The sequence below is a fragment of the Mobula birostris genome, chromosome 16 (genome assembly GCF_030028105.1).
Source record: "Mobula birostris isolate sMobBir1 chromosome 16, sMobBir1.hap1, whole genome shotgun sequence".
NCBI lineage: Eukaryota > Metazoa > Chordata > Chondrichthyes > Myliobatiformes > Myliobatidae > Mobula > Mobula birostris.
In genome coordinates, this window is record NC_092385.1 from 24,797,908 (window position 1) to 24,825,761 (window position 27,854).

Sequence of the window (27,854 nt, forward strand, 5' to 3'; positions counted from 1 at the left end):
CCAGATTTCTCTCATTAATGATCTTCAAGGTCTTCCCTCAATCCTGACCCCTAAACCCAATGTATGCTTCCTTCTTTTTCTTCACCATAACCTGAATATCTCTCATCAGCCAGAGTTCCCTAAACTTGCCAGGTTTACCTTTTACCCTAACGGGAACATGCTGCTTCTGGATTCCTGCTATCACACTCTTCAAAGCTTCACACTTTCCATTCATTTCTTTCCCTTCCAGTCAACCTCTGCTAGATCCTTCCCAATTCCCTCAAAATTAGCCATGCCCCAATTTAGGACTGTAGCCTGTGGACCTCTGCTGGCTTTTCCAACACTATGTTAAAACTAATAGAATTATGGTCATTGGAGGCAAAGTGCTTCCTGAATGCCGTCTTGATTACTTGCCCAGCGTTGTTCCGGAGGAGGAGATCCAGTATTGAACCCTACTAAGCAGGTCTCTCTATGTATGGAGTCAGGGAACTTTCCTAGACACATTTCACAAATTCCAGGCCTTTAACACTCACAAGTTCACACCCCCCACTAATATAACCCTGTTATTCTTACGACTTCTGTTCCTGATGACTACTGGGGGATATCAAATGAGATTAGTACAAACTTTGCTTAACAGAGAGTCCAAGCAGCTGGTCTCTAACCTCACTCATATTTTTTTTGCAGAATAGGAGGCCCATTCAGCACATTAAGCATTGCTGGCTCTCTGAGCAATCCTATCAATCTCACTCATATGTCTGTAACTTATTTTTGTCAAACATGCCCATTAAGATACTTTTGATTTTCCCACCAGCTACCTACAAAAATGGGTAGCTTTTTACAGCAGCCAGTTCAACTGTCCATCAGCATGTCATTGGGATGTGAGAGGAAACTGACTAGGCATCCAATCTGAGATACTGCTTAAGTGTTACAACCACTTTGTAACCAAATAAATACAACCAATATACCCTGAACACCAACTGGTGTACTGCTAAATTGTCTGAGCACAAATGTTTTAAATGCTTCCTATTTGAACAAAAAAAGATGTTTTATACCTCCATGACCTCCTGTTTCTCATCGGGGGCAAAAAGATTTGGCACTTCACCAGTGTTGAGTAAACTGTCTATATCCTCTAAAAATGCCTCCTCTTTAATCTGTGTATCTGTAATCAGGAATACAGTAGGTTGACCTTTCATCCCTGCATTCCGAAGTAAATTCTGTTGAGAGATAAAAAATAATTGAGCTAAAGATAATTGATCAGGAGTAAATTATAAATGTATTTTGTAATGCACATTAACAATGTCTCTAACCTTTAGATCCTCTCTCCACTCATTGATTCCATATGACTTGGAGATCTCAGGCTGAAAGATGTTCATCTTGGACATTGATGTGGCCAATCGGGTCATGGACTGACGGCCACTTCCCCCTACTCCCACCAGAAGGGCATTACCTCTTGCTTGTTTCAATACTCGACTAATCCGGGACAAATGTTCCAGCACATACCTAATAGAACATTTATAATTGACTTCTTTAATAAGTTATCTGTAACTAAGACAGTCTTAAGAGCAATAAAGTGTTGTAGTTACTCCAATGATTCTTTATTTGGAGACCATCTGCCTTAAAGGCTTTGTTTGTAGATTTCATTATCTTTAAAATCTATATTATGCTTTGACCAGGGGCTTTTGTGTTACAAATGAAAACTAATTTTAAATGATACAACATTGCCAACTTGCAAGTCACAGGACCCTTTTAACTAACTAACAAATTCAGTTGGTTCAGGCTATCTTACAAAATAACTAAATTTCTATCACGATTATATTATTTTCTAAAAATCTTTTAATGTAATCTGCATAACTCTGAATATTTGTTCAAGGCCTTCCATATTTTTTACTTTCCTTTAGTTACTCAGGGGACATGGATATCAATGCTATACTTAACATAGTCTTTTCCTATTTGCGTTTGAACTGACGAACTAGTTCTTAATCAGACACATTGGTCAGTTTGGAATCAGATAAAGGCCACACTGAATGAACCAATCTTTTTTCATAATCGTCAAGATGAACACTAGTTTTCTATTCCAGAATTATTCAACTACTGGCATTTGAATTTGGTTAAACTCCGGTTTCCAGGTCCACAGAGTAGACCGCTGGGTATGATTCCAATGAAACACAATGTTGCTGCTGTGCCATAACCAAGAGATCAGCATGTACATGAAGGCCACCAAGGGACATCAAACAGCCTCCACGCCGATTCTGAACTTCACAGGATAAAAAGAAATCAAAAACATTCTTTTCACTACTTGAAATTGCCTTCAGAGTAATCAGAACTAAATAGGAATTAGGAAGAATACAGAAGGATTTACCCCTACAGAAACTGACTGAATCTTGTACATCTGGCGTCCTGATCCTTATACTAGGAGTCACTTCACTTTAAATTTTGTTTTTGGGTTTTGTGAATCTCTGCACAAACAAATCCACGTAAAGGATTGATTATAGAATTGTGTATTAAAATATTTTAAAATGGACAAATCTGACTTTAACTTAAATGAACAAAATTTATCTACATCTGAAATTACAGTACTCGTCTGCAATTTGCCCAAACAGTAGACTTTCAAGTTCTAAGGTTCAATCAATAATAAGCACTGTGGAAATGAGACGTTCCTTTATAGAAAGGGAAAATAAATCCAAAAGACAAGCTCCCCCAGATTTTCCACACAACAAAACAATACAGTAAAGATAAGGAATATATTGGCAAAGTACCTGAATATAACCAGCTTCATCTGTGTTTTATGGGTCTGATTATACTCATCAAGACACAACTCCACCACATCATTAAATTCTTTAACTGAGGGAATCTCTGAGTATAAACGTTCATCTCCCTCCAAATCAGGATTCATGTAATCACCAAATAACAGGCTTCTCATATCCTCTTCAGTAACCTACAATAAAATTATTTGCTATTCTAAATAAACCATGGAAGTTTCACACTGTAGAAGGAATCTCATCAATCAATTATTTCTATGACAGCTCTTTACAGCAAAACACTAACATTAATCCAACTCCTCCATGTTCTTGGTTTGTATTTCACCTACTTCAAGTACTTATCCTATTGTCAATGGAAAGTAACTGTTAGTTGTGCCTTGACCATGCTCCATGGAAATATTACAGTTCACCAATTCCGAACCAGAAGGAAAATTCTTTTATGAACACGAGAGATTCTGCAGATACTAGAAACTCAGAGTAACACACACAAAATGATGGAGGAACTCAGTACATCAGACAGCATCTATGGAGAGAAATAAACGGGCTAAGAACCTTCATCAGGATTGGAAAAGAAGGGGGAAGAAATCTGAATAAGCCCACCCCAACCTTCTTAATCTGGTTGCAAGAATTATATAAAAGGCAATTATTTCAATGTATTGCAGAGGCTTATGATATTGCATGAAAACCTGAATATATTTATACTGAGCAGAATATCTAACTATTAAAATTAGCACAAAATGAGACTCACACGTCCTCTGTTTGGTGACAAATGTTCAAACAAAGAATCAAAACTCTCCCTGAAATGATCTTTCACAATACTCTTCATCAGATCAAATAGCCAAACACGGTCCTGATCATCCACTAAGCGATCATAAAACACGCGGAAGACTTCATGCACAAAGAGTCGAACCAAAACACGTTTATTCTCGACTGCTTCTTTCTTAATTAGCAAACAGCCCTGGATCACTCGTGAGAAATCCCGCAAGTTGAAGGTGTAATGGGACTTTGTAGGTGTAGGAAGTAGATTTTCAATCGCTTTTTTATAGACCTGGTTAAAATTTAAAAGATAACACATTTCAAAAGGTAGAATATCAATAATATAAATTAGGTCCGTATTTCTATTTTCGTTCCCCAAAAAGTGCATGTAATTTCTCCTCTAAGAATAAGGTGTGCAGTATCAAATAGTTTAACTTCAGGAATTAGTATTTAAAATATCCTAACGCATGAACAAGTTCATTATATAATGTATTCTCTTCAGATTCTATTTATCAGTAAATGAGAATACTGTATAATACTGTATTAAAAGAAACATTCTGATGAAATAAAATGAAAGAGATGGATGTCTTAATGTGCAATAGTCATAACTAGATAATAAGTTATTTTTGTCATTATGTTTTTAAATTATCCATCATTGCTAAGCAGAAAGAAAAAAATGTACAAACTGCAAAACTTAAATAAAAGCAGAGAAGCTAGAAATATGCAGATAGGTAGATAAGGCAGCGTCTTGGAGAAAAAGTCAAAAGCTAACGATCGAGATAAATGACATTTCATCAAAACACAAAGCACGATAGCTGGAAACTGGTCATGGATACATTCTAATAATCACCAGAGTCCTTCATACAGCAAATAACAATAACCATCTGCCCTTAAAAAATTGTGTTGTGGTAATTTTAAACTGTGAAATGAGATACATTGTCTGTGATTGTCTCATTATAACGCTGGCTAGCCGGAAAACCCTCATTCAATATAATATCTAGCACTTCATGGCCAGTGGTTGTTGGGGGGCGGGCAGTAACAGGAGTTTGAAAAACAAGAACACCTGTAGAATCGGTCTCAAATGTATAAATACATTTCATTCATTACAATAAATCACAATCATTTTTAGCCTTCACACATTGCATCGAGACCTGTTAAGAGGAAAGCACTGCATTCGAAACAATGCTGTCAGGGATCAAGAAGTTCACCAAAATGATACAAATACCAAAATGTTTAAAAAATATTAACTGTAAAGGTTGAATATCTCATTTCGCACAAAATACCAATTTCGCAGAAATGGAAATTACACAGTATATCCAAAACAAAGCTAAAAATCGATTTAATGTGATTAAAACTGTACTTCATGTGTGAAAATGTCATGTATAAAAAAGCCTTTTCTCAGTACTGAAGTGTTAGATTGTGATATTATTGGATAAAGCAATATTTGTCACATGGCAAAATGCTACAATTGATTCAAAGGACAGGGACATTAACCATATAATTTTTCTATTGTAACTTAGCAAATCCAGGGAAAGGTATCTACTGACTACGTATATTCAGCTTGTTATGGCTATTCTAAAGTTTCCATTGCAACATCAGCTCTAAGGTGAACTCTGTCACGTATTAAATGACATATTTTAAATACTTTAAACCAATAACTTTCTCACTTTCAGTTAGCAAGTTTCTTACACTAACTGCTGTAAACTAACAGTTTACAATAATTCTAAACATAACTTGTGTGGAACAAATCACATTTTTAAAGAAATATAGTAGTAATCCAGTTTTCTTAACACTAAATTGAAATTCAGTAAACCAGTTTTGCAGTAGATGCCCCTGCTAAATGTGCACATAAAATTCTGAAGATTTTTTTTACGGTGACCACAGACTTTAATACAGTTATACAGCACAGGAAGAGCTATCAAGTCCTTACTTCCATTTGTATTCATCATACATTGATTTCCATTTTTCCCTTCATAGCTCCAATAAGCTATCCAACTACACCTGGACATTTACTGAAGCCAATTAACAATAACAAGTTGTGGGAGGCTTCATGAACGATAAGCCCACGTGGTCGCTAGGAGAATATGCAGCTCCACACATACCACATTCGGTGCATGTTGGCATCAACATCTCTAGCTCCATCACGCTGAGCACTGGCGCCCTCTAGGGGTGTGTGCTCAGCCCGCTGCTGACACACGACGGCGCTCCTGGATCCATTTCAAACTGAGTCATCAAGTTCACTGATGTCACAACAGCGGTTGTAATCATCAACAATGATAACGAGATGGCGAACAGAGAGGAAGTAGAGCGGCTGGTAGAATAGTGCGAGCACAACAACTTGAGTCTCAACATAGAGATGATAGTGGACTTTGAAGGTGCAGGCTGACCATTCTCACTGCAGATAAACAGCTCCTCCATGGAGAGAGTTAGGAACACCAGATTTCTGGGAGCACACGTATGACAATCTCACCTGGTCCCTCAACACCATCTCTTTAGTCAAGAAAACACAGCATCTCCAGTTCCTGAGGAAGTTGAAGTGGGTGAGCCCTGCACCCCCTTTAAAACCAATTTTGATAGCAGCACCATTGAGAGTGCCCTGACCAGCTGCATTACCGTCTGATACAGGAGTTACAAGACATCAGACTGCAAGTCCCTACAAAAGATTGTGAAGGCTGCAGGGAGGATCATCAGGGTCTCTCCTCCATCAAAGCCTATTTATCAGGAGCACTACACATGCAGGATCCTTAACATTGTCAATGATCCCTCCCATCCGTCCAACAATCTCTTTGAACTCCCTACCATCAGGCATGAGGCACCATAGCATTAAGACAAGGACTGTTAACACGGGAATCTGTTCCTTCCCCCAGGGCCGCGAGAGTATTGAACTCCCTGCCACCACCCAGATCTCATCACATATGAAGTGCCAGTAGCATTATACTGTTTACTTTTTCACTTGCATTGTAAATGCACCTTGAACTTGAACTACAAACCCCAAGGACAGGATTGCACCAAAGTCTGTGGAGATATGATATTAACCACTCCACAACTGTAGCACATCTTAGGACTGAATATAATATTTACAATTGGAACCTTCTGGATGCGTTAAGACCTACCTGAAAAATTGAATAAGATTGCTTCATATAATTATACCTAAACACAATAATCTTAAGAAGCAAACGATAGTTGCAGCAATGAATGTCTTGTTACTTCTACTGCGAGAAGTTTGTGGGTGTACAATATTATTAATACTCACCTCAAGCGTAGCATTAACAATCTGATTTCCAATTGTAAAGAAATCTGTTGGAAATTCATTGTTCCGGAGGTAGAAAGCTACGATGTTTGAGAATATTCGTACCATAGTTTCATCGCTAAACGTATTGATGGTACAAATGTTGAAGTGACGAAGGAATCGAGGAGTAACAGGATTTCGACCACCACCTGGTGGGCCCATAGCTGAAACTAGCTGTATGTCAACCAGGGTAATCTTAGACGTGTCTTTCAGATCATACCTGGTGCATGCAAAATAATACATGTCAGAATTAGGAAATAATCCTTTAGGTACACATTTCAAATGTATTTTTTTTGCTGAGGTACCAATGAAAAATAGTTTTTGTTCGTTTTGAGAGAAGTGATTATGAAAGTAAACATTAAACTTTATAGGCATCAAACACGAAACATGCTTAATCACTTTGTTCTTCGAATTCCCAGTCTGCATAAATGACCTTGTGTTTAGCATTGCCAGTCACTAATAAATATTCATCTCATTCCCACTCTAATCTCTGTTTTTGGACAATTAAAGACCAACGTAAGCTCAAGGAACAGTTTCGCATCCTCCTACCAGGCATGTTATGGTTCTCAGGGCTCTGCAGTTTCAGATAAGCAGACTTAATCAGATTGCATCAAAAAGGCCAGTTCTGATGAACAATCATCAAACATATTGACGACTGCACTTTACTCCTTCTACAGATGTTGTCTGTTCTGCTGAGTATTTCCAGCATTCTAAGATTTCCAGCAACTGCAGACAGTTGTATCTCACGGATCCAGCCTTTTCGTTTTTATCTCCTCTGATCTCATCCATCTCCATCTACTTAGAATTCCTCTGGACAGGGCAGATGTCCACCCATTCTCTTCCACAATCACCAACTTCTGTCATTTAGTCTCTCTCAGTCATGCCCTAACACAGCTACTCCCTTCATTCTCTCCACTCATCTTCTGTCTTTTTCTGTATTCATCTTCATCTTCTGTATTTACAAACGTCTGTCAGACTTTTTCCCACACCCTTTAGCAGAGAGGTTGCAACAATGCTGCATTTCATTAAACTAATGCAGAACTCCCAGCAATTAAAATTTATTTAGGGTTAGTTTCTATGGGTCATTTATCAAAAGGAGTATTGTAGTTATAACTATTTATTTCCTTGGAAAAGAAAACACATCACACTTACAACAGGAATTCTGCAGATGCTGGAAATTCAAGCAACACACATAAAAGTTGCTGGTGAACGCAGCAGGGCAGGCAGCATCTCTAGGAAGAGGTGCAGTCGACGTTTCAGGCCGAGACCCTTCGTCAGGACCAACGAAGTCCTAACGTTCACCAGCAACTTTTATGTGTGTTGCACACATTACACTTACTTGGTCCTGTCAGTAAAGTGACAAAAACATCCATTTTGTGCTTACAGTTTGTATCAAAGATTTAATTAAGAAAAGTAAGACATCACCAATTAGTAGAGTAGGGTAAAAAACTTGTTTTTTGCTGAACTTCTAATATATATCAGTTGGTTTTTCATAAGTTATGCTGTGCTAAATGCTGCATCATCACAGACAAAATACTAGCTACTACTGCACAGTTCAGAAAGGTTTGAATATTCATAGCCTTGTTTTTTATTGGAGAGTTACCAATTTCCATGGTCCAGGAACTGCCTGAGGAGTTCAATTGGAGGCTGAGCACCATATATTTCCAGTGCTGGCATATTCATATCATCTACAAAGATCACACATTTCTTTCCCATTGGAGGACCATATACCCCCTTCCGCCTTTTATCCAGCCGGGACATGATAATGTTCTATTCAAGAGAATAAAAAATAACGTATTAATTATACGTAGGTGTGAGTATTATAGTGCATAATTTCATGGGCTATTAATACTAATTATCTCAACTATAGGACTTGATTCTCATTGAAATTTCTTTGATAATGAATCAATTTATACCCACACGTTTTATCTACACAACATCTGGCTTTCACCTGACAGTTACATGATGAAAAAATTATATCTCACAGGAGAACATAATCAACTTCACTGTTCAATGATACCAAGCCTCTCTATCCTGGGACTTACTATTAATCAGAAATTCAAATGGATCAGTCACAGAAACAATATGGCTATGAATATAAAGTCAGGTTAAAAGTTGTTGCAGTGAATAGCTTTATCTCCTTACACCAAAATCATCTATGTATCTACAATACATGTCACAAGTCAGGTGTCATGGAATACTTTCTCACAAGGAAATGACGGACAAACTGAATAAGTATTCTGCATCAGTTATCACTGTGGAAGACATTAGCAGTATGCTGGAAGTTTGAGAGTGTCAGGGGTCAGAAGTGCGTGAAGTTGCCATTACTAGAGAGAAGAATCTTCGGAAACTGAAAGGTCTGAAGGTAGATAACTCATCTAGACCAGATCGTGTACACCCCCAGGGATCTGAAAGAGGTGGGTGGCTGAAGAGATTGTGGAGGCATTAGTAATGACCTTCCAAGAATCACTAGATTCTGGAATTGTTCCAGAAGACTGGAAAATTGCAAATGTTACTCTACTCTTCAAGAAGGCAGAGAGGCAGAAGAAAGGAAATTATAGACCAGCTATACTGGCCTCAGTGGTTGGGAAGACATTGGAGTTGATTGTTGAGGATGTGGTTTCAGGGTATTTGGAGGCATGTCATAAAATAGGCCGTAGTCAGCATGGTTTCCTCAAGGGAATGTCTTGCCTGACAAATCTGTTGAAATTCTTTGAAGAAATAATAAGCAAGATAGACAAAGGAGTGTCAGTGGGTGTTGTGTACTTGGATTTTCAAAAGGCCTTTGATAAAATGCCGCACATGAGACTGTGTAACAAGTTAAATACCCACGGAATTACAGAAAAGACACTAGCATGGCTAAATCTGTGGCTGACTGGCAGGAGGCAAAGAGTCTCAATTTGCCAAATGGCCTAATTCTGCTCCTATTTCTTATGATTCTACACTCACAACACACCGGAGGAACTCAGCAGGTCGGGCAGCATCTGTGGAAACGATCAGTCAACGCTTTGGGCCGGAACCCTTCGTCAGGACTATAGAGGGAAGGGGCAGAGGCCCTATAAAGAAGGTGGGGGGGAGGGTGGGAAGGAGAAAGCTGGTAGGTTCCAGGTGAAAAACCAGTAAGGGGAAAGATAAAGTGGTAGGGGAGGGGAAGCAGGGAGGGGATAGGCAGGAAAGGTGAAGAAGGAATAGGGGAAAACACAATGGGTAGTAGAAGGAGGCGGAACCATGAGGGAGGTGATAGACAGCTGGGGGAAGGGCAGAGTGGAATAGGGATAGAGGAAGGGAGGGGGAGGGAATTACCGGAAGTTGGAGAATTCTATGTTCATACCAAGGGGCTGGAGACTACCTAGACAGTATATGAGGTGTTGCTCCTCCAACCTGAGTTTAGCCTCATATACCACCCATTGTGTTTTCCCCTATTCCTTCTTCACCTTTCCTGCCTATCACCTCCCTGCTTCCCCTCCCCCACCCATTTATCTTTCCCCTTACTGGTTTTTCACCTGGAACCTACCAGCCTTCTCCTTCCCACCCTCCCCCCACCTTCTTTATAGGGCCTCTGCCCCTTCCCTCTATAGTCCTGACAAAGTGTTCTGGCCCAAAACGTCGACTCATCATTTCCATGGATGCTGCCCAACCTGCTGAGTTCCTCCAGCGTGTTGTGAGTGTTGCTTTGACCCCAGCATCTGCAGAGTATTTTGTGTCCCATGATTCTACTGCAACTTGCTGAAAAAGGGAGAAGATAATGTTTAAGTTAAACGGCCACAAGGAAATTACAAGATTGGAATGAAGTAAAAAGTATAATGAGGCGAGTCAGTTAGAAAGATCTAGAGATTCCCAGGTAGCAAGGCAATATAAGAATAATTATGAAATCATTTGGTTATTTTACCAACCATATACTGCAGATTGGAATAGTTTATTTACAGAAAAATTATACTTTCATGCAATTTCTTGTTTGGCGGTATTTTCATTTTACTGAGACCATAGGACACATGGATCACAAAACATCATAAAAGCACAATGAAGTAAGATGTAACTAATTTTTAAGGATTTCTATCATGAACATGCTGAACTACAATCTGAATTACCAACTTAATCATCGCTTAATTCCCATGTTTTTATATCCTCTGTAACTTATCTTCTTTAGTAACAACTCAAAGTGTGTAGTTGACTTTCTACCTATCAGGCTATGGAAGCAGAAAGGCCTATCCAATGAATTCAATAATTCAAAATCCATCATATTGTTAAGGGTCGAGAGTCACTTGTAAGGATAATGACTTCCTTTGTTTAGAGATTTTACAATAATCAGATAACTTACCAAAATCTGAACTCCCAATTACAAAGGAGGGATTTCTACTTCTGTCTGCAGAATGATGGTACGAGTTTTATGTACTTTGCAACGTAAGGCGGTATGTTGCAAACAATGAAGTATCACTATACCTCTGATTTTCCAACATGGAAAATAAAATCAAATGCATTTACAGTCTCACAAAAGGCCTAGTGTACATCCATCTGGAACACCAAGATGCTGCATGAAGGATCCACAAAATTAATCATGAGAAATCTAAATAGTAAGAGATGGTCAGATATTTACATCTATTTAAAACTGATTAACACCCCTAATTACCTTTACAATTATTATTCTGTATAATATTTAGCTACTGCACTGCAAAGTAAAATGATTCTGCAGTTTAATGTGACCGCAAGTTTATAATTCTTGTGTTTTTTGCAGCTCTATTTTTCTCTCAAGTCTTGTTTAGACTTTGGCAGCAGCATACGCCATGTACTATCCAAATGTAGAGGATGCACTGTAAAGTCCAATAGTCCCTCACGACATATTTGGAGGCAAGGTTGTTGGACAGTGAGAGAGAGCAAGAATCCTGACAATCCTTTGTTCTATCTGCATCAGACTTAGAACAACTTTTGAAAGAGGTTACCTGAATCTGATTTGCACTGGTTCTTGCAGAAAAGTTGATGAAAAAAGGTACGTAAACATCTTTATCTAAATTGTTCATTAACTTATCTTGCACATACAGTGATTTTCCAGTGCCGGTATGGCCAACAAACAGTAATGGTCTGTGTGCACAAAAAGAAATTGTTTATAAATTGTTTAAAAACATATTTCTATATGCATTAACTGTGTATATCTTTCTTAAAAGAAATATACCAGAAAACATTGATGAACATGTTAATAATTTAATTGAATGCATGTTATACTCTGTTAATTGATTAATTCTGATGACTTATTGCAAGGCTACATATCTCAGTGAAACATTGATCACAAGGAAATTTATATCGTAGTAACTTTCAATGAGTGAATTAATTTTTAAAACTGTGAGAAAATTTAGTTACCAGCCTTGGATGCTAATTTGAAATTACAATTTACTTGACATTACAGAACCAAGCTGGTTTTCGTTCCATAGGTGAAAATGAAATAAACACCGGGCAAATTCTTTTAGCCTGAGGCAACTAAATAAAACTAAATAAAACAATTGGTTACTATGACTGTTCAAATGATGCAGATCAAATCTACTCTAAACTTCAATACTGTATTTTTAAATAACTAACTGAACAATTAATAAATCGATGATTAATACACAGTTTTAATACAATGCAATATAGCACATTTTGGTTAAATAGTGAATCCTAATGATATTACTCAGATGAATAGTTTTAAAAAGTTAGAGTTTGATGGTATGAAAATGTTTGATATATTCAATTGATTTTATGATCCTTGGACCTGTGGCTGTTCACTTATGTTAATTGAACGCCACAAGATTTCTTTTATTAGTTCAATCTAATATTCTTTATTATCAATATTGAAGTAACATTGTACATTGCTGAAAAGGTACACAAAGATGTGAATGTTAAGTATAATTCTATTTGTGAGCTCTGAAAAAAAAAACGCTAATGTTTTCTTCCTCAAAAATGAGGGTGTAGGAACCATTCAAAACAATAATTATGTTAATAGTTTTAACCCCAGGAGTGTATCAGTGATATACAAATAGTCCTTATGATGCCTAGGGACGAGGCTCTGTTAACATCCGATAACCAACATTAGGACAACAGAGAGACAACGAGGGTGGACACGGGATTTGCGGATTTTTTCCCACGTTACTTGCTGTGAGATCCTAATTTCAGTAAAGTTAGGCAATGGCAATTGAGTGGCACAGGGGAAGGATCGACAAACATGGGAAATGAAAAAAAAACAAAATTGGGTCAAGAAGATTTTTAAGTGTTTCTTCTCTGAGTTTCCAATCACAGTCACCTTAAAGACTTGAACTGTTAGAAAGTTGCAAGCCATGGACACAGAATTCATCAGCATTCCAGAAGTGAGCATTTTCCTTCATATGGATCAGGATTCTGAATAATATAATGCTCTTACTTACATCAAATGGTAACCAATGAGAAATAAAGGGCACTTTTAATAATCCTTACTTCCCATGTGTAATGCAGAGGTCCAACAGGTAGGTGTATCTGACCGTATCCATTGTAGGTACTATAATGTCCTGGACTTTTGTTTTCGCATTCCCCAAATTAATATTTCTGATTGCTTCATTCCAGTGCACCCAACGTCCTCTGGCTTTAAACTAACAAAACATTGCATGTTTAGCAAGAATTAGTGCATGGTTAGAATTAACAATTACATGGATTTTACTAAATCATTTTCTTTGACAATTTCCTTTTCATCACTTCTGTTAGAAATTTCTGCCCAACCAGTAACTGTGTAAGAAAATCAGACATGGAAAGATGGTGCTTCATTCTCTAACTGCCTGGCAATGCTATTGACATGAATAGAGTCATAGACAGTTGAGCACAGGTACATCTCCTTTAGCCCAATAAGTCCATGCCGACCAGGGTGTTAAACCAGCTCATCCCAATTTCTTGTATTTGACCCATATGCCTCTAAGCAGTGCTCCTCCAAGTACGGTACTTATCTAAATGCTTCTTAAATGATACCTGCCTCTACTTTTTCTGGCAGTTCATTTCATATATTCACCACCCTCTGCATGAAAAATTTGCCCTTCAGATCCCTTTTAAATCTTTCCCTTCAAAACACCAAATCTATGCCCCCTGGTTTTAGATTCTTCTATCCTGGAAAAAAAAACTGTTACTATTCACCTCATTTGTGTGTTTCATGATTTTAAGCATTTCTAAGTTCACCCCTAACTTTCCTATGTTCTGAGGAACCTAGCCTGGACAACTACTCCCTATAACACAGGGTTTCATAAAGCCCCATGCTTCCTGAATAAGAACAGAATGGGTGGAACTGATTATCGAAAACGCAAAACCACTTCATCCAGAGCAACATGCACAAAATGCTGGAGGAACTCAGCAGACCAGGCAGCATCTGTGAAAAAGAGTACACAGTTGAGGTTTCAGGCCGAGACCCTTCATCAGGACCACTACATCCAGTCTGCTTTTGAGATCTCTATTTTACATCCAAGGCACTATCTTGAAACAAATAGAATCACAGTCTCTAGAGCAGGGGTTCCCAACCTTCTTTATGCCATGGACCAACACCATTAAGTAAGGGGTCCCTGTTCTAGAAGCAAAGTGATCCCTGACTGTCACTTCAGCTAATTGCCCTGCCTCATTCTCTAACATAAGGTCCAGTATTACATCCTCCCACATATATTGACTTAGGAAACTTTTCTGAACATATTTCACAAATTCTTCCCCTCCAGACCCTTAGCACTCTGTGTGAACCAATTCGTGCCGAGGAAATTAAAATCTCCCACTAATACAACTCTGTTATTCTTATAACTGTGAAGCATAGATCAAATAAGAGACAGAGACTGAGCAAACTATACTGAATTCGAAAAAAGAATCAACCTGTCGAAAAAGGGGTGGAAAGGTAAAAAAGCTGGAAAGATTTCATTTTCTTCAGTGGCTAGTACAGGTAAAACTATTAGGAAAGTAACACTATTTTCTCTACTCTCTTTCACCCATTCGATTCTCAGTAAAATAAAACTTGATTTGTTTTTCAAAGATTAGAATAATATGATACCTCATACATGTAGTCATAAACCAATCCTTTTTCTTCAAAGGGGCATTCCCATTTTCCGACTGAAGCTGGTATTGGTCCATAAGATGATTTTAAGGACACAATTTCTCGTAGGAATGTATCAAATACTGTTCGACTAGCTTTGTCACAAGATGCACCAATTGACCATACCAGGGAAAAAGCAAAAGCCGCCTGGAAACGAAATACAAGTAGATACAGTTTTGTAGAAACAATTGTTAGAAATCTAAAATTCCAGGTAGCTGAAATATTGTTGAGCTGAAATGTTATAATGGTTATTCTCCTCACTGATGTCTCCTAGTGTGCAGATCATTTTCAGAATTTTCTGCCTTTATTCCTAAATTTCCACTTGAATAAAGGTCGATGTTTTTGCTGCTGCATGTGGGTGGGAGGGGGGAGGGGCTTTAAAGTTCTGATGTTTCTGCCATTCCTTCTGGGGGGGGGCGGGGGAGGTTTCTGTTTCCCGGATGTCTGTAAAAAGTAAGAACTTCAGGTTGTAAACTGTATACATTCTCTGATGTTAAACAGAACCACTGATTCAACAGGAATGTCCTGCTCATCTGGGCTGTGATATCAAACTTCCAATTAGCCTCTTTTACTGCCTCTGCCGCTTGAGTGAGAATCTTACAGAGGGTGTGTTTGATGAAATACTCTCAGGGCTTTTCCAAATGCTGAAGGCAAAAAAAGAATCCCAGAGATTTTGTTGCTAGACAAAAAAAACTTTTACAAAAGGTCTTCTTCTTGTCACCACAGCACAGGGTCTGAAAAATCCATCCTTTTCTTGGCTTGGATATTAAAACTTCTGGATTCTTTTTTTTTTGGCGTGTGCGTCTGCGTGTGTGCATCCGTGCGTGCGTCCGTGATGATGTCTTTTTCATGGCTTTTACAAGGCGCAGAGTGAGAGAGAGAGACTGTGTGATGCACCACTCCCCACACAGACATTTTCGCAGTATTATCCCTTTACTTTACGAGGTCAAGTTGCGATCTCGACACTCAACCTGGTGCGGATGGAAAGCGTACTCGGGAGCGGACCCGACTAATTTCGAACCCAGGAACCTTCGCTCCCGGGTCCGGCGCTGATGTCGTTGCGCCACCAGCCGGCCCAAAGTTTCTGGATTCCAAAGGAAAACAATTCTAATAATTATGATTTAATGCAACAGCTAGATCATAACTGCACTGTATACTTGCAACAAAATCAGAGAAACGTAACCTCTGAACACTGTGGTAACTGTATTGAGTTTAAAGCCCCAAGTGTAGCTTTGCAAAAGTCTGAAATTAGGTTACTTAGATAATTACAACTAAAGCAGGAAAAAGGAAAAAAACAAAACTAACAACAGTGTCCTCCTTATCAAATTAAAATAATATTGAGAGCCAAAAGTTGTACCATTATCCAGACACGGACGTTCTTGGAATCAGGATCAGCGGCCAGTTGGTCCCAGAGAAGCATTTCAAAAATATGAGTAAGGGATACCACAGTATTGCCGTCAGACGTTGGAATGAGCTCCTGAGTATTTGACATGGAAGTTAAAGTTAGTAATATTATTTCCAAACCCATCTGATAATCACAAATAGCTTTACAGTAGCTTTTCATCCATGCAACAAATAAGTAATATAAAATATCTATCTTCTTAAAATTTGTTGCAACAGTGTTTATAAGGAACTCTAATCCTGGCTGCAGACACAAATCATTTTACATGCAATGTTTCTAAATGCACTGATGGGGTTATATTTAACCTAACTATTAAACTGAAGATTGTCAGAGAATGTGGGCATTTCTACCCAATCAAAGATAAGCCTTATATCAAGTAGTCAGCAGCCACTGAATAACTTTCACATTTTGAATTCAAGAACTGTAAGGTAATGTTGCAGCTCTATAAAACTCTGGCTTGACCACAATTAGTTCACTCTATGTCTGTCTCTTATCATCTATTACATCACCTCTCATCCTCCTTCGCTCCAAAGGGAATAGCCAATTGGAACATTGTATTCAGTACCGGTCAGTTCATTATAGAAAGTAAGTGGGAGCTTTACAGAGGCTGCAGAGGAAATTTCGCGTAATGCAATCTGGATTAAAGAGCATGTATTACAAGGATAGATAAAGTGAGCATTGGCTATTCCCTTTGGACCGAAGGAGGATGAGAGGTGACTTAATAGAGGTGTACAAGATGACAAGAGGCATAGTTAGAGTGAACAGTTAGAGCCTTTTTCCCAGGGTGGAAAGGGCTAACGTGAGGGAGAATAATATTAAGGTGATTGGAGGAAGTTTTGGGGGAGATGTTAAAGGTAGTGTTTTTTTTACACAGAGTGGTAGGTGTGTGGAATGAAATGCCAGTGGTGGTGGTAGAGGCAGATACATTAGCAACACTTAAACTTTTTGAGAGGCACTTGGATAAAAGAAAAAAGGATGGCTATGTGGGAGAGAAGAGTTGGATTGATCTTCAAGTAGGTAAATAAAAGTCAGAACAACATTGTGGACCAAAAAGCCTGTACTGTGCTCTACTGTTTCACATTCTACATTATCAGCAAGATGCGGAGCAGGCATTTTGGTAGGAGGGGATATAACTTCTTAGATAAAACAAAGGAGAACTCCTGCCCTTCCATCCTCAAAAGAAAGTTTTCTGATACCAGAAGGACCTCTTGTGTCTTCAGAGCTATGACTGATATATTTTTGGTGACAAAAATGTTGCAGATCAATTCAGGCCCCAGCTAAAATTGCAAAAGGCTTTTTTCTGCATGAAACTCCTGCCTACTGCAAAAATATGAAACATAAGTTCTCAAATGTTGAGAGAAGTAAGATCTGAACAGGAATGATGACCTACTGAGGGATCGGAATATTTATTCAAATGAATGTGCCTTCCAGACCCAGAGATTTGGAAGAAAAAAATAAATTTAATATTATAATGTGCTTATTTTACTGTCTTTAATTTCTTCATTTTTTCCATATGTTTTTAATCTTCTAAAATGCTTTAATAATTTATTTTTTTTAGTCATTTGTTATTATAGTTTTTAAGTGCCCTTGATTATCCAAAGCATTTAATATCTACTGTAAGGCTCCGATAAGCTTTGATGAAAGCAAGGCTACACATCAACCTTCCATACTGTCAACACTGCAAGGCTCAGGAGATACGTATCAGCGGTGCACCATCTGAGTCTGACTTGTTGCTCAGGCCTCTCTCATCATCAGCAAATACCTCATGGGTGTAAATGGAAAACAACTCTCCTGTTCTTCTGCGTTCAGTACATAAAGATTGGACCACTGCCAATGAGCTGAATGCATTGTTTGATTCGCTTCATGACTTGAATGATGTTCAGGTATAGGTAAATAAGGTGCAAGTAAACTTTATGCCACTAAATTGCCTGGGAAAGGTCTTCAACAAGAGAATGTTCAGCTCTGACTGGTTCGTTTTCAGATTTTACATTCATTCTACTCCATATTCTATTAGATAAATACATTTCCTGTTGATTTATTGATTGATTGACAGACATACTGCATGGAGTAGGCCCTTCTGGCCCTTCAAGCTGTGCTACCCAGCAATCCCCCAATTTAATCCTAGCCTAATTGCAGGACCATTTACAATGACCAATTAACCTACCAATCGGTATGTCTTTGGACTGTGGGAGGAAACCCACGAGATCACGGAAAGGACTTACAAACTCCTGACAGGCAGTGGTGGAAAACTGAACCCAGATTGCTGATACTATAAAGCGTTGTGCTAACTACTACACTAATGTGCTGCCCCTTTTGTTTAGTTAATTTAAATCATTGATTTACAATAACGTACTGTTCAACTATATTTTTGCAATTTTAACGAAAGGTCAGCCTTTGAATTGTTTACCTTGCATTGTTTGCGAAGAACGTGGAGCGCAGGAGGTACCAACCAGTTGAAAAGTCCTTCTAAGAGGTTCAGCATGTCCTTGTAAGGCAGTACTTTTGAAAGACCTTTAAGCCAAGATAAAATGAGAGGTTTCCAACCTAACTGGGCTGGCTCCAGATAGATCATGCCACAGCGACTAACTGTGGCTGGCTAAAAGTGCAAAAAAAAATCTGCTTAAGGTGCACAGAAATATAACAATAATTACATATTAATTTACTAATCCAGATTAAAACGCATGTAATTTTTCAATTCCACTACATTCAAGGAGAAAATATCAGGAACTCTTACTGAAGCTTGGGAAAGATCCATCACTTCAAAAATGAGACTCATCTGCTGAGACATCTGAATGATCTCCCCACTCATCAGACAAAGCTGGTAATTAAAGAGTGACAATTATTAAGATCTAATTGAATAAGTAATGATTATCAGACCTCAAAATGCCAGTCAGTACTCAGGTTCAACATACAGTGGGCTAAAAATTAACTTCCATTGGTTAATGTTTTATACACCATGAAATTAAATTTTTTATGTTTAAAAATGGGAAATCTTACATTATATTTGAAAAATTATATTTTACCCGATTCCATGTTATTAATATATATTAACATCATTAATATATATTAATATTATGCTCAAGGCTAGACTTTAGTGCAAAATTATCCACCATTCTACATGAACTAGGCTCTCATGAAAAAGGATCTAGTGCTTTCCCAGTGTATATGACAAATAAGCTCTTATCGAGCTTCCAGGCCAGTACAGGGGGTATCAATTTTAACTGATGTTTCACTGACAAATTCTGCCATTTTCATCAGAGATGATGCCTGGGCATGTCTAGTCCAGTGGTAATTATGCCCTGTCATCTGTCCCTCCTGATTGGTTAGTCCTCATCCAATCAGGTTACTACTGTCCCAGCTTGGTTACAATCAAATTCCAGTTCTTACTCAGAGCAAGACCTTTGTATTGTTAAATATTCTGTCACATACTCCGTGATGGGAATAAAGAACCAGCAGAAATAGAAAACACTTTGGAGTCCAGTATTGCTATTAACTAATAATATTTATTAGTAACTACGCAATACAGTAATATAAATGTAGATAAATCAAACAGGTTAGCAATGATTATATATATAAGTAAGTAAATCAGTAAGTGTGGAAATATATAAAAATCAAGCTTCTTCAAGTCTAGGGGTAAAAAGATACAGTCTTATGATGATGAGTAAAGTTCAGTTCAGTTCATGATATTGAGTTGAGTAGTGATGGAGAGAGAGAGGGGAAGAAATTTGAGTCTTCAGTTGAGCTGGCGCTGTCGATCTTCTCGTTGCCCTTCGAAATCCTTTAAAAGTCACCGATTGTGACCACAACAAGGGGGACCATTTTTCTGTGATGGAGCTATCACCCAGGCAAGGATGGACACATGGACAAATCCCCACCAGTCACTGCCTTTTCTCTTCACTGCAAGAGCCACTGATCAATCTGCCTGATCGATCCTCCAAAAACCCACTTTTCTTGCAGGCACAACAAAGCTCATTCAGTGTCCAAAACATGTGTCTGAGGTCTGTATCATCTGACCTCCTATTTATCTCACCGTACTGGATACCAGCTGTCATTCAAATAACTCCTCTTTCCCTTCTCTGTGTAAGAAATGTACAAGCAGGCAAATATCCTTGGGAAGTATCAACACACTGACGGAAAATCATAACATCGAGTGTCCATCAAATAACGCCGCCTTCGGTCACCATAGCAACTTACGAGCTGCTCAATGCTGTCTCCAACTCAGCAGAAATTCAAAAGTTAGCCAGTTCTTTCTCGTGCCTTAAAGTGACAGTCCAACAGTTAGTCTTCGTCTCTCTCTCTCTCTTTCAAAACAACATGTCAGTGTTAAATTACTCTCTCTCTCTCTTTTCCAAAAGCACAGTTCATAGGGGTAATCCAGCACAGTTTATAGGGGTAATTCAGGACCCTGTCACAATTCGAGGAAAAGAATTTAGGCAGAAGATTAAGGTCTCACTGTAAGTAAGAATTGGAATTCGATTGTAAACAAGGTGGGACAGCAGAAACCTGATTGGATGAGGACCAACCAATCAGGAGGATGGATGATGGGGTTATAAATGCCTCCGGACTAGACATGCCCAGGCATTATCCCTGATGAAGATGGCAAAATTTGTCATTGAAACATCGGTTAAAATTGATACCTGTACCCAGCTGGAAGCCTGAGAAGAGTTTGTAGGCTCTCATACATGATAACCACATAGGAAAGAGTTTTTAACCAGCTTTGGGAATTATGCAAAAGTTAACTGCAACAACATAGACCAGTATGATACTCTCAAACAAAGAAGAATAATGGTCAAGTGTTACAATCAGCCACGAGATAAACTTGTCCTTAATCAATCAAGTAAGGTTGTAGAATTGGAACCAATGTATGGTTCATAGAGGCTATGCTGTTGTGGCAAACCTATCATTTTGCTCTGATCCCATATGGGTCCTAGATTGACAGGAATAATAATGTATTACACAGATTATTTTGCAATCTAATATCAGGAGTTGTTTAACATTATCTGATACATCCATGATTACCTAATATTCCAATTGAGTCTGGTCAGGAGAAAAGAAGAAAGCTTTCCAGCACTTTCACCTGTCTGTCTCATCTGGAAATGCATTATATATAGATCTCTGATATTTTGTTTAAATTGACATAGAATGCAATTCAGTTACAGAAAATATTCACCCATGTTGGTTTGCTGCTAATTCAATTTAAAACCTATAACAACCTTCATCCCACCTCTGCTTCTTCCTGTAAGATTTCTCATAAAACCTTTCTTGTGGAAGATCTTACTCAGCCCTCATAAGAGTAAGTTACCTATTCCAGTGCCTATTTTAAAGAACTGTTTAAAGAGAATCTACGGAGAAGTTATTGTATCTGAGCTATTGTTTAATAAACAATTTATGCTTAACTGATTTAATTTGGGTTTATTAACTTTACAAAATCTAGTTACATACCTTAACAAACCATTACACCATTAAATCTAGCACAGAGTCTAGCACAGGTCCATTCCAATAATGTAATTACCTTTTTGTTATCATCTAGCACAGTATTCATGCTTTCAATCCACAGGGTATCAATTGGTCCATCAAATATCACCCACTTGCGGTCAGGGGTTTCTGAAGAAGCAAATTCCCGGAAAGTATTTGCCACAATACCATCAGTCCACTATAAATGTTGGAAAAACTCAGTGAAGATCGGTTATGAAACAAACACGTGGATTTTCAAACTTTGAAAAATTGCTATTGAAATGTTCAAAAACACAAGTTAATGCTGCAAAATTTTATTTCAACAAATGAATTAATGTTACTGTACTCTATAGTTACATTTTATATTCCTCTCATCCTTCCCTCCATTTCTCTCATACCCTCCATTTCTCTCATTTTGAATGATGCTTAATTATCTAAGTATTACTCCAAGTATTACTCCAAGGAAAAGCTGTAACTGTGATTAGTTTGATCATATGCTGGATGTTAGATCCCAACAAGATACCCTCAAAATATATCATCTCTACCCATTATCATGTTTAGTTCCATATAATGCGGAATATATGATTTTGATCCTAATCTTGTTTAAGCATTATACAAGTAAGTTTTTTTAATCTCCTTACTAATTTCTTGGTTATGTGATTTCTTTGTTTATTTTTGTTTTCATTTAAATGCTAAGTATGGTTATCTTTAGAATTTTAAAATGTTTGAAACATCAGTAACAGACCCTTTGTCCTATTATGTCAGAGTCAACCTAGCAACTCTAACTAATCCTAACTGCATGCACGTTTATGTCTCTCTATTTCCTATCTGTTCATCTGCCCATCCAAATGCTTCTTAAACATTATTATCATGTCTGTTTCAACCATCTCCCTGACAGTGTGTTGTAGGCACCTACCAAACTCCGTGTGAAAAAGCTTGCCTCATATATCTCCTTTAAAATATCCTCTTTCACCTTTAAGTTGTCTGCTCTAGTATTTAACATTTCTACCCTGAGACAAAGGTGATGAGTATCTACCCCACCAATGCCTCTCATCATTTTATATATATCTGTCATTGCCCCTCACTCTCCGATGCTCCAGGGGAAAAAATTCCAAAATTGTCCAACCTCTCCTTATTTCTGACACTCTCTAATCCAGGCAGCATCCTCCTGGATCTTTTCTGCACCTTCTCCAAAGCTCACACATCTTTCCTGTAATTCAGCAACGGAACAGCATAAAATACTCCAAATATCACCTCAATGAAGCTTTATGCAAATACAACATGACTTCCCACCTTTTATACTCAACACCCCAAGCCAATGGAGATAAGTATACCAGAGGCATTCTTTACCACCTGATCTACTTTTCTTGGGACATGCGCCTCAAGATCACTATTTATCTATTTATAGTGTGGAGCAGGCCCTTCTGGCCGGTCAAGACACATCACCCAGCGATTTACCTAGTTTAATCATAACCTAACCACCAGAAAACTTGCAATGACCAATTAACCTACCAACTGATATATCTTTGGAATGTGGCGGGAAACCAGAGCACCTGGAAGCAGCCCATGTGTTTAGTAGTCTCAAAAACACGTCAGTCTGTAAATGCGGGAAATCCAAAGCAAGACACACAAAACGTCGGAGGAACTCAGCAGGTCAGGCAGCATCTATGGAGATGAATATACAGTTGAGGTTTCAGGCTGAGGCCCTTTTTCAGGACTGGTCCTCTTTCTCTGGTTCCAGGCATAAATTCCCTCCTTCATCTCTGTCTGATTTCAGTTTCCTAAACTTTATATATACTTCTTTTCTCTCTTTGGCTAAATTAGCAACATCTCTTGTCATCCAAGTCTCCTGAATCTTGCCATCTTTGCCTGTCACATGACCACGTTCATCCTGAACTCTGACCAGAACGAATCTCACATATCAGATGTGGATTCATCCAGGAACATCTGCCCCCAGTCAACACTCTCCAGCTCCTGCTTAATACCCTTGTAATCAACTTTCCTCCAGTTCAGCACTCCCTGGCCCAACTCCTACTGCGGTCCAGTCTTATTCTTTTCAATATCTATCTGAAATCTTATGGAATTATGATGACTGCTGCCAAAATGCTCACATACTGGTTTTCTGATCACCTGGCCAGGCTTATTTCCTAATAAAAGTTCAAGTATGGGCCTTTTCCTTGTCAAACAATCCACATACCACATCAAATCACCTTCCTGGATGCACCTAACAAATTCTTTCCTAAGACTATGGCAGCATATATATGGTATATGTATACAAAATAGGTAAAGGTTTAATCATGAGGCAGTATGCTATTTGAATTTTGAAACTTTAAAACTTGCAGAAAATTGAATGTTCCAGACTGTCAGTGTATCTGCCACATTGTTTAAGATGTAAACACATTGTATCCATTTTCTGTCAATCATAATTACAATCTCAGCAAACACGCGAGGCCCTCTATCGGCCTGGGCTGACCACGGATGTTGTGTCCCAGCTGTCTACGTGATACCCAAGCCAGGCCAGTACGATGTGGAGAGCAAGCCGCTGCCCATGTAGCAAGCTCCCCCTCTCCACACATCTGATGAACCCAAAGGAATGGCAGAGATTGATAAAGTTTGGCATTTGAACACAAACACAAGTGACACCAGTTAGAAACCGTCGGGCAACAGCAACAGTGTCCTGTCCCAATTAAGTGGCACCGTGTCCCAAATAAATGATGGGAACCTCAGGTAAGTTCTCAATTAGTTTTTGTTCTTTAAGAGTTGTCCTGAGTAAACAGCTGCACTGATTAACCGATGGATCAACTAACTGGAATCCACTATATTAACAATTTTTAAGTTATGACATAAATCACGTACCTCATGTGAGACTAGATCAAACTGTCCAAAGAGTTGACCCATAGTAATTGATTTTGGATTTATAGTTCGATATATGACTTTTTCCTCTTCATTCAATCCACGTTCATTCATAAGTGTCAGTGTGTCTGCCAACACATGCAAAATCTTGGTCTTTCCAGAAAATGGCTCCCCCACCAGCATGAATCTATTTAATTGAAAAACCAAAATAATTTTTGGTTTGACAGAGAAATATCTTGGGAAAATTTTGTTCTTTGATAATTGAGATCCATGTATTTTCCTATTTAATATGTTTATTAGAATCTGAACATCTCACAGCTTGTTAAGAGTTTTTGTTTGTATTTCAATTTTTAACTGCTTTCATCATCTAGCTTTTATTAATTCCTTCCTCTTATCTGCCCTTATTAATCTTTCAACCCTTTGGCCTCTACAATTTATCTCCATGGCAATACTGACATTCCCCTATCTGAGTGATTCACTTTGTCCTATCTATCCCTTCCCTACCTTCTCTGCAACTTAAAACTAACTTATTTTCTCTCTTTCTCAGTTCTGAGAAAGTGTCTTCAACCAAAAATGATAACCTTGCCTCTCCTTCTAGAGTTGCTGCCTGATCTGCTAGTGTTTCTAAAATTTTCTGTTTATTATTTCAGATTTCTAGCTTCGAATTTTTGATTTTAATTTGGCATACTTAGATAACTTTGCAATGGAGTGAATTAGGCATTAAGCATTTTCATTTTTTCCCAATTGCTCTCTTCCAAGGTCCCCAATACATAGATATTGCCAATGGACAAGAAATTGTTGGGTTAATTTATTAACCTAGGTATCCTATGTTAGCATAATCTAACTCAGGAATGCTGCACAGCACCAACTATCAAACTCTTTTGCTTCTGGAAAACAACCACTTTGTATCATTCCTCTCACCTCTAGTGCACCAAGAGCCTGACAATCATACTGTCTCTATGTCCTTTCTGTTATCCATATTCATGGATCAAATCCTCACTACACTACAAAGGTAAGTATAAACAACTGATATAGAACAAACACGATTGCCTCCCCACCTGCGATCAGTCATCAGCTTATCACCGGACAACACACAGCAGCTGTTTCCTGTTCTCAAATTTCCTGCCATTCCAGTGGTCTTTGCTCATTCAGCCACCATGTTCCAGAACTCCCTCTGAAAATCTCAACTCAAACTTCATGCCTTCAAAACTTCCTTCAACTCTGTTCTTTGATCATGTCCTGCTTTTTAAATCTAAATAATTCTCTACTTTCATTTCCTATTCAGTGTCATCTGACTCATAACTAATTCAAAATAAATGCAAATTGTTCAAATTCAAAGTCCAAATGTATTAACAAAGTATGTATACCTTACACAACCTTGAGATTCGTCTTCTTTTAGGCAGCCTCAAAACAAAGAAACACAATAGAATCCACAAAAAACACACACAACAGAGACTGGCAAACATCTGCTGTGCAAGAGAGGACAAATTGTTTAACTAGTAAAAAAACAGTGAACAAATAATACAGAGAATGAGAGCTGCAGAGCCAACAGGCTGTGGAGTTCGCTCAGTGCTGGGTCAGTCCGGGAGCCCGTTGATGGCAGGGCCACAACTAATCCCGAGCCTGGCAGCATTCAGACCCAGGACTCCTGCACCTCCAACCTAATGGTAGTAGCAAGAAGAGAGGGAGGTGGGTCAGGCAGTTGGTACCTCAAGAAGTCCTGGCTGAACGCAGAGGTGCGCTCCCTACTAAAAGCCCGGACACTGCCTTCAGGAATGGAGACAGGAACAGCTCTCATATCAGCCAAGAGAAACTTCATCTTGGGCACCAAGAGTGAAAACACCACCTATGCACTAAAATCTCAGGAACACCTGCCCGATAAGGATTCCCAGCGTATGTGGCGGGACTGACTATGGAAGGAGAAACAGCATTGACTGTACCAGTGATGCCTCGCTCCCAGATACTTGATACAACTTTTATGCATGCTTCGAGGCACGTAGCACAGCACTGGCCATGTAAGCTAACCACCTCCCAGGTGAGCAACTCCTGTCTGTAAAAGCAAGGCATGAGAAGGACGCTGCAGAGAGTCAACCCCCATAAGGCAGCCAGGCCAGAAAAAATCCGAGACTAAGCACTCAGAAAGTGTGCACACTAGCTCACTGACTTCACAGACATTTTCAACACTTCACTCCTCCAGGCTGCTGTCCCCACATGCTTCAAATCAGCCTGGTGTCAAGCAAATGACCTCTTCCTCAATGTCAACAAGATAAAGGAGATGGTTATTGACTCCAGGAGAGCTCGGACCACTCACACCCCCCTCTATATCAGTGGCACAACAGTGTCAAACTCCTGGGAGAGCAAATCTCACACAACTGCTCATGGTCCTAGAACACATCCTGCACAATCAGGAACATTCACCAACACCTCTGCCTTTGGAGGAGGTTGAAGAGAGCTGGTCTACGCACATCTACAATCACATCATTCTACAGAAACTGAGCATCCTAACAAGCTGCATCATCGGATAGTACAGAAATTGCACTGCGGCAGACAGTAGGGTCTACAAAACAGTGCAATCCATCACTGGCACCAGCCTACCTGCCTTCAAGGACATTTTCACAGAAAGATGCTGGAAAAGAGCCCACTCTCCCTGCTCATGAACGGTTGGTCCCACTCCCATCAGGGAGAAGGCTATGTAGCATGCCCACCAGGACCACTGGACTCAAAAGCAATTAGTTTCCCCAAGCAGTAGGCTGACCAACAGCTCCACCCACTAACCCACCCCTCTCATACCCAACCACCCATGCTTAATCACTTCCTGTTAGATAGAGACAGTCCTGTGCCTAGCATCACTTTATGGACATACAATCAATATATTTATATTCATTTTATTTTATTATTATTATTGTATTCTTTATCTTGTGATTTTTTTTGTGCTGCATTGGATACGGAGTAACAATTATTTCATTCTCCTTTACACTTGTGTACAGGAAGTGACATTAAACAATCTTGAGATGTCGCTAACACAAAATAATCTGCAGATGCTGGGATCAAAGCAACACTCACAACACACTGGAGGAACTCAGCAGGTCGGGCAGCATCCGTGGAAACGATCAGTCGATGTTTTGGGCTGGAACCTTTCATCAGGACTGAAGAAGGAGGGGGCAGAGGCCCTGATAGGGTTCCGGCCCGAAACGTCGACTGATCATTTCCACGGATGCTGCCTGACCTGCTGAGTTCCTCCAGCGTGCTGTGAGTGTTGAGATGTCACCGAACCTCGGTTCGTTTTCTGCTCTCAAAACCTCGACACTT

At 38.9% G+C, this 27,854-nt stretch overlaps 1 protein-coding gene across 5 annotated transcripts in view; it reads right to left on the reverse strand.

Annotated features, from left to right (window-relative positions):
- The window catches only part of dnah12 (dynein, axonemal, heavy chain 12), a 176,619-nt gene that overhangs the window by 53,360 nt on the left and 95,405 nt on the right, over positions 1 to 27,854 (reverse strand). For all 5 annotated transcript variants that reach the window (XM_072280429.1, XM_072280430.1, XM_072280427.1 and 2 more), the window contains 14 exons: positions 24,549 to 24,732; positions 21,751 to 21,891; positions 18,973 to 19,056; positions 18,646 to 18,834; positions 16,194 to 16,313; positions 14,795 to 14,983; positions 13,222 to 13,373; positions 11,721 to 11,859; positions 8,387 to 8,553; positions 6,748 to 7,003; positions 3,487 to 3,786; positions 2,736 to 2,914; positions 1,287 to 1,479; positions 1,032 to 1,193 (listed from right to left, as the gene is read on the reverse strand). In XM_072280429.1, coding sequence (XP_072136530.1) covers positions 1,032 to 1,193; positions 1,287 to 1,479; positions 2,736 to 2,914; positions 3,487 to 3,786; positions 6,748 to 7,003; positions 8,387 to 8,553; positions 11,721 to 11,859; positions 13,222 to 13,373; positions 14,795 to 14,983; positions 16,194 to 16,313; positions 18,646 to 18,834; positions 18,973 to 19,056; positions 21,751 to 21,891; positions 24,549 to 24,732 — 2,455 coding nt within the window. The remainder of the gene's footprint in view (positions 1 to 1,031; positions 1,194 to 1,286; positions 1,480 to 2,735; positions 2,915 to 3,486; positions 3,787 to 6,747; positions 7,004 to 8,386; positions 8,554 to 11,720; positions 11,860 to 13,221; positions 13,374 to 14,794; positions 14,984 to 16,193; positions 16,314 to 18,645; positions 18,835 to 18,972; positions 19,057 to 21,750; positions 21,892 to 24,548; positions 24,733 to 27,854) is intronic.